The sequence below is a fragment of the Cydia strobilella genome, chromosome 4 (genome assembly GCF_947568885.1).
Source record: "Cydia strobilella chromosome 4, ilCydStro3.1, whole genome shotgun sequence".
Classification (NCBI taxonomy): domain Eukaryota; kingdom Metazoa; phylum Arthropoda; class Insecta; order Lepidoptera; family Tortricidae; genus Cydia; species Cydia strobilella.
The window spans coordinates 5,255,971-5,264,347 of NC_086044.1; the positions used below are offsets into that span (position 1 = coordinate 5,255,971).

The 8,377-nt window shown below is 37.5% G+C and overlaps 1 protein-coding gene across 1 annotated transcript; it reads left to right on the forward strand.

Annotated features, from left to right (window-relative positions):
- The first annotated feature begins 60 nt into the window (after positions 1 to 60).
- LOC134741002 (eukaryotic translation initiation factor 3 subunit H) lies at positions 61 to 6,368 on the forward strand. The gene is made up of 6 exons (XM_063673720.1): positions 61 to 208; positions 3,578 to 3,795; positions 4,193 to 4,352; positions 4,839 to 5,043; positions 5,425 to 5,576; positions 6,131 to 6,368. The coding sequence occupies exons 1-6, from the start codon at positions 65 to 67 to the stop codon at positions 6,329 to 6,331; spliced, it is 1,080 nt and encodes a 359-aa protein (XP_063529790.1). The 5' UTR covers positions 61 to 64; the 3' UTR covers positions 6,332 to 6,368.
- The last annotated feature ends 2,009 nt before the right edge of the window (positions 6,369 to 8,377 follow it).

The window sequence follows — 8,377 nt, forward strand, 5'->3', positions numbered from 1 at the left end:
CATATTAAACAATGGCTTAAATAGCACGAACGAATGAAAGGTGTTGCCATGTACAAAAGAACGAATGAAACGTGACAGGACAACTATCAAAATTTATTTCAATCGGTCAGTAAAACCTTTCAAATTAAAAATGGCGAGCCGTGGTGGGTCTGCTCGACGTATTCCTGAAAATGAAGCCGCAATTACGTACGTTCAGTGCGATGGACTGGTAAGTAAACAAAAGCAATTAATTAAGAGTGAATTACGGTGAAAATTTCATCATCGAGTGTTACTTTTTCTATGAAAACTGAATCTGTCGACGCGTCAGGAAGTTGGTTGTTTTGTTGTATTAAATGATAATTCTAGCACTTAGCTACTGCCAAACTGTTTTAAATTGTTGTATTCAGTTACATTATCATCTAAAACAACATTTAAAATATCTTAAAGAACCCATTTAGGATATGTTTATTGTAGTTTGGAGGTTATGTGCCCAACCTGAAGAAAAAAACATGATTCAAATCCATTCTCTATTTATAGCTATAACTGTAAACATTGGTATGAAACAAACGACCAAGAACCTCATACTTCTATATACATATATGTACATGAACCTTCCCTCATTACTTATTCTATTTAGTTATGCACACTCCTAAACTGTTGAATTAGAATTAGTCATATCATAGGTCATTTTAGGACAGCTATTATATATCAGGGCTAGCCTCCGAGTCCCTGAGGCCGTTATAAAGGATTGAATTCAAATGGAATTTTGAATTAAACTGGAATACAAGAAGGTTCCAAATTCAAACTGCAATAATGACATAGGGGACTCAGTAGGCTAGAAGTTACCGAATTCAGTGATGATCTCAACGTGACTTGATCCCGCAATTTATTTTGGATAATGAGCTATGACATACTTGTTATTTACAGAGACTGGAAGTTAATTGATAAATATTTATTGTTTTGTTTGAGTTTGTTTTGTTTTTACATAAGTCAACAACTTGTGCAATGTATATTTAGAGTTATCTTTAAGTCATGTTTGTTCCTACTGGTTTTCATAGCTTTTCACCGTTAATCAAATAGTTTTAACTTCAATCAAGTTTGATAAGCCTCTGGTTCTTGCCAAGGAGAAGCGTTACATACCCAGAATGCTGCGCGAGGCCATTGAGATTAAGAAATATCCAAACTTTAATAGGGAAGATGGCTTTTCTCTACCACCAGCTTGGGATCCTGTAGTCCACCTGATAAAGGAGCAAGCGAGACATAGACTGTGAGACCGTAGTGTTGGATGATGCTGGACATTCTGATGTTTTTGAAAAGATGTGTCCCGCCGAGTTTGTTGCCGGTCCCATATTGGGATACCCTCCTACAATTTAGGAGGGAATTAAATCTTCTCGGGTCCGTGGTGTAGGGTTGGAGCCGGCATAGTTTTTTATCGCGTATATATATATATCTTTACTTGAAAAATAATTATAGTGTATAACTAGCCTTATGAACCGATTTTGCATGTACAACCAGCCTTAAAGTTTGTAGTCTATGATTGTTCATTATTTTAGTATGTGGGTATTTTTGCATTTTGTAATTTTTCCTCAGTCACCCGTTGACCACGAACGCTGTAAAGAGTTCGAAACGTCGGGATGTATTATAAATTCAATATTCGCGATATAATCCGTTTTCATAGTTTTATTTCATGAGTTTTAACTTCGTTAATCGCTAATCTGTTAATAAAAAAGTTACTTCGTTAAAGCGTTACATTTCAGAAGATTTAATGCAAGTTAACGTTAATCCGTTACACATAACAAAAATTGCATTATTTGCATTGCTGCAATACTTGCGATAATGATCTTCTTATAAAAATTGTTACTTTGGGTTCTGGATGTTAATAGGTTAAAAATAAAAAAATGGCCAAGAGATGATTTTAGATGATGTTAATAAAAAAGTTACTTCGTTAAAGCGTTACATTTCAGAAGATTTAATGCAAGTTAACGTTAATCCGTTACACATAACAAAAATTGCATTATTTGCATTGCTGCAATACTTGCGATAATGATCTTCTTATAAAAATTGTTACTTTGGGTTCTGGATGTTAATAGGTTAAAAATAAAAAAATGGCCAAGAGATGATTTTAGGAGCCGTCCCTGTCAGCGTGACGGAGATATTTACGTTAAATTCTGAGATCTGAGAAAGAGCTCAACGAATATATTGTCTTAACCGAAGTGTGTGTCAGGCAAATATTTGAACCATCTGAGATTTGCGGACGACATCATATTGCTGTCTGAAAACCCATCAAAACTAGAGGCGATGATAAATGAATTAATGACTGCTAGCGCAAGTGTAGGGTTAGAGATGAATCTTGAGAAAATAAAATTGATGACCAATGAAAAACCGGTACCCATTTTAGCAAACAACATCGCACTCGAATATGTCCAAAAATACATCTATCTAGGGAAACAAATATCATTTAACCCGGAAAGAAATACAGAAGAAGTGGAGAGAAGAATAGCCAATACATGGAAAAAAATTTGGGCTCGCAAAGAAATACTCAAATCACAACTTCCTGCAAAGCTAAAGAAAACAGTGATGGATTCATCTCTACTACCTTGCCTCACATATGGCTGTCAAACCTGGACCTTAAATCATTCAACCAAAAATAAACTACAGACCACCCAAAGAGCAATGGAAAGAAGCTGTTTAGGCATAAAACCAAAAGATAGAATAAGATGCTCCGACATTAGAAAAAGGACACAAGTAACTGATGCCTTACAGTTTGCTCAGAGCATGAAATGGAGATGGGCTGGACATGTGGCAAGGCTTAACGACGGGAGGTGGACAGGAAAGGTGACCAAATGGAAGGGCCCCCCGGGCTCTAGAAAGAGAGGACATCCACTAGCCAGGTGGCAGGACGAAATTGTTGCCACTGCAGGCCAGAAATGGCAAAGTGTATCGCTAGATAAAGCCAAATGGAAACAGCTGGAGTAGGCTTTTACTCAGAAGGGGTCTACAGCGGAAAAATAAAATAAAATCTTAAAATATATGTATCAAATTCATATAATAATTCTCTATAGAATAATGATAAGCTCTAATAAATAAAATAAATAAATAAATAAAAACCGAAGCTATGGTGGTTTTTAAAGAATGTAAGAGGAATTGAAAGGAACTAATAACAAATGAAAAATAATTGTCATCTTTACTTAGAATTGAACTAAAGATGTTTTGTTGATTCTGAACAAACTACTATGATGTACTAAAATTTACATTATGCTTCAGTTGCTTCACATTTACATTATGCTTCACTACTATGATGTAATAAAATTTACATTGTGCTTCACAGTTATAAGCACTACGATTTGCCTTTTGCATTGTATCACTTTTTTGGCAAAAAAATATAAGTTTAATCATTCTTTTTAACATTTATAATATACAATATACATCAAAAATATCAAAATGCCATATTATGAAATGTGCTAAATCACTTCCACCTTGATATAGCTTACCAAACATAATCACTTGGGATGAGAGAGCACTTAGAAAGTGTAAAGGTCTATTTCAGTTTTTTGCAAAAAGGGTAACCTAACCTTCCCTTAACTATTCAATATTTCAGGCGGTAATGAAAATCCTGAAGCACTGCCATGAAGAGTCATGCAGCAACATGGAGGTGGCCCAGGGGGCCCTGCTCGGGCTGGTGGTGGAGAACCGCCTGGAGATCACCAACTGCTTCCCGTTCCCTAAGCATGATGACACCATGGACGAGGAGGAGTACCAGCTCGCCATGATGAGGAGGCTGCGAAGGGTCAATGTTGACCATTTCCATGTTGGATGGTATGTGACTTTTTGATGATTTTATATCAACAGTGAATCTTGTTTTATATGCCAGATACTGGCTGCTTGATTCCCCAATGGTTAGGCATTCTGTCATTTTAGTAAAAACATGGTACAAAAGCTGGATGTTTGTAAAGATTGTTGGTAAATTTAATTATCATTTTAGAATCTGGGATATAAAAACACAGCCAATAAAGCTGTTCTTAATAATTTATGTTGGATATTGAAAAAAATATTATAGCCACTTTTGTCTATTTTCTTAAGTAGGTTTGCCTTGCGAAGAAATTGTCACTCGAAGCAGCACAATTCTCAGCTGTATGGGACAATTTCCTTTTGAGGCAGCTTATTCTATAATGCCATTTATTATCAGATATTACCAGTTTTATACTGTTTTCAGGTACCAGAGTGCGGACGTGGGCAATTTCCTGAGCCTGTCCCTGCTGGAGTCACAGTACCACTACCAGACCTCCATCGAGGAGAGTGTGGTGGTCATCTACGACACAAAGAAGTCCGCGCGCGGTTTCCTCACGCTGAAGGCTTATAGGTTAACACCTCAGGTAATATACCAATGTTATTTAACACCAGATATTGGTATCTAACAAACATCAAAAGGGTCCCAATCTATATCTACTACGTTTGTCCTGCCCAACATTATTTATATGATAAAATTACAGTAGTAAGACAGCCATACAAATAAAAATTCGTAAAATTGCTACTGAAATTTGAACCTATAGTGTAGGAACTAGAGTCGATTTTGTTTTGCTTGAAAACTGAACGAAACTAATCAAATGCAGCTCTGTTCCAGATTAATAAGGTTTAAATTTCACCGAACTGAATAAATACTAACGTCTTTGCGTTAAAAGAGTGTTCGCGTGGGGAGCATTTTACCGCCTATAGGTACTTATCGTGTTTTGTTTAAAATAATGGATGAATCAGTTTGGATAAATAGATAGCGATAGCGATGAAAAATAGAGACAAACCATTGTAGTCAAGTACTGATATTTATTTCCTGGTAACATCTAATCTACATTACATTTTCCTAGGCCATTCAAATGTACAAAGAACAAGACTACACCCCTGAAGCGCTCCGCAACCTGAAGATTGGCTACGAGAGCCTGTTCATCGAGGTCCCCATCGTCATCCGCAACTCTCCGCTTACCAACATCATGATGTCCGAGCTCTCGGAGATGATACCAGAGGAGGAAGGCTCCAAGTTCCTGGATCTGGGCACTGCTTCAGTATTGGAAGGTGAACATTATGTTGAGATTTTTTTTTTCCACCATAAGGAGATCTAATCTAACACTTGTTAGACCACAATATTAAATATAGATCAACTGACATAGCCTCCTAATGCCCAGCTATACAAATGAAAAATCTAAAATTTGCCACTGAAATTTGAACCTTTAGTGTAAAAAATAGAGTTGATTTTGCGTTCTTGGAAAATTGAACGAAACAAAGCAAAAGCGACTGTTCCAATTGTAATATGTAATTGTTGTTATAATTATGTTCATGGTAAAATTGTAATTGTTGTATTTTATTAAAATTGATTGAATAGGTAGGACCCTAGGGCCTTAGGAGGATAGAGGGGGTGTTATCTTCTCAGTCTAAACCCATCATGACAAATTCCAGGCCAACTCCGCAGCCTAATGGAGCGCGTGGATGAGTTGAACCAAGAAGCCATCAAGTTCAACCGTTACCAGCAGCTGGTGGTCCGCCAGCAGCAGGACAAGCACCGCTGGCTGCTCAAGCGGGCCCAGGAGAATGCTGCTCGTGCTGCCAAGGTACCATGATCTCACCCACACATTCCAAGGCAACTCAAATAATAGATGACAAATAGATTTTGTTAGCGTTTGACACATAACCTAACATTTTTACGAAGGTTGTTTTCCCTGAAATATTAATAATTAGCATTTAATTTAACTAATAATTTATATAAATAAAATATTTAAGTATATAGACTGTTGATAAGGTCATGGTTGCCCTTTTAAAGAGCGAGATTACGAAGTAATAAAGGTAAAATGGTTTGTTTACATTATTTGCAAGTTCTATTGACAACTCATTTGAATGCTCGTGTGCGTCCAGTTCGCGGCCTCAGAACAGGAGTTCCCAAACTGCGCCGTAAACAGTAGAGAGGGGCGCCGTGAGGCAATCCACCTCATCATGTTACCTATCTATTTCCAATAGCCTAGCTAGGTTAGGGTGCCGCCGCTGAAATATTAAACTTGCAAGTGCGCCGCGGACTGAAAAAAATTGGGAACCCCTGCCTCAGAAGCTTCGACTGGCCATCCCCATTCTTGTATGAAACTTTACTCAATATCCATTTGTTTCTTTCTAGGACGAGCCGCCCCTACCCGAAGAAGACGTGAACAAACTGTTCAAGCCGCACCCCGTGCCGCTCCGCCTCAACCCCATGATCGTGGCGGGGCAGATCAACACCTACAGCCAGCACATCAGCCAGTTCTGCTCGCAGAGTCTGGCCAAGCTATATGTTACACAAGCTCTGCATAACGCGAAGGACACAAAGCAGAACAACTGATTTTGTATTTGGAATTAAAATGTTGAGGTCTCAAGAAGTCTTTTTATTTTACCTTAGCTCCTTATTTAACCTTTTGGACGCCAATGACGTATATCGCCATCGCAGGTCCAACGCTAAAGACTGATTAATCGGTCACAGACCACAGAGCAACATAGACCTACGTGCATGTGCATAAAGTTCAATTTCAGTTTTGACACTTGGGTAACGTGGCGTCCGAGTCACAGTTTTCGACTTTGACACGGCGTCGAAAAGGTTAACGGCCCCCAAAGCAGGAGGTTCCTCCCGGGTTCGAATCCTGGTAAGCGTATTTGTTTGCGTGTTCGTGACTAATATTTGTTCTTGAGTTATGGATGATATTTATATGTATGTGTATCTAAGTATGTATTGACGTCTTAAACCAAAAGGTACCACATTGTCGGTTGTCGATTGATTTCAAACTTAAGCTATATGGAAATAAGTGAAATAACGCATTATTGACAACCGACAAGAAGTACGAAAAAATCACGACAGATCACGTTGGGGGAGAGGTTTCGTAAGAAAAAATATCTACCACATGAGTAGAGTAAGGACCAGGAAAAGTATGCAGAGATTTTGACAGCACACGCAGTGCCAGTGTTATTTATACGTCATAGAAGTTTGACGTTTAAAATAACACCTGCACTGCGTGTGCTGCAGTAGAGATGTACAAAATGGTTTTAAAAAAGCATTTAAATACAAAATGCTAAATACTTTTCAGATTTACTATTTCAAAATGCAAACGTCCATCTATTGGTAACTTTCTAGACCATAGACCTAGCATTACATAGACCAGCTATACGCGTGCGCCCGTAAGGGATAGACATAGATGACGTCATAAACGTGGGGATACCGTATTGGTAAAAATTACCCCAATATTTGATATCACGTTGGGGCGATTACCCTGGAGGCAAAGTTAGCTTGTTTGACGGTATTAAAAAATTGTTAAATAAAATGTCAATGGGCCGTTCTTTTTAGGCGTATAAACAATGAAATACCTCCTATAATTCGCGCAGGTGGTACAAAACTAAACATGTTTAGTAAATAAAATGTATTATGGGTTTTAATTTAAAGAAATCACAAATCGCAATCATACCAATTAATGTACACCACATTTAATCTTCACAACATTTGTTTATTTATTTTTTGGAATTAGAAGTACGAAAAAACTTCGAGGTCAAAATTACCCATAAAATTATGATATTTTCATCTGGTATCCCTAACATGATTGTTATGCAGCTAAATTAAGAAGAAGTTTAAAAATGGCTGACCTCAGACTCCTACCTACCTACGTAATTTGGGCGGATAATTTTACAAATAATGTTTTGTTAATTTGCGTAAATAATTGTGATATTTTTTATTGAAATCATTTGATTCTACATTGCTTTGAGTGTAACGTAATTTTACGATGTTATTCTCACATATTGCGTTAAGAGGAAGGTGTAAAATACCGTACTTACGTGTGAAAGGTTATGATCTCATATTTTTGCTCAGAGCGGCTATTACAGCCGATTACAGCCGATTACAGAACAATTCACCAGTATTTTATCAAAGTTCAAGCATTCAAAACGCTAACCATCACTATATTTCATAAGAGAAAGCACAATTTCATACAAAACAACGATAATTAAACAAGCAACGAACAAACATGACATGTCACGTACTTATTTGTTTGCCACAACCTCGGTTGTGGCAGCGGTGGAAAAGTGAAACTATGACAAGGACAAACAATAACAGCGCTTTCTCTGCTACTCCTACTGAAAGATACATAAGACTATCCCGTTCGGTCATTTTCCCCCACCCCTCATGACCGATCCAGTTATACTAGATTCATGTTCTAGACACTTCAACAATGTAGGTAAGTACCTACAATTTTTAACAAGATTCAATTTTCCGTGTCTAATAATACCCATCACATTGATTCACCGTCTCTCAGCAGCAGTTGCTCGTACATTAATCATTTTAATCAACCTAACCCCTATTAACCGCCGGCTAGTAATTTCAAAATTACATAACGACTGATCGGAAGCC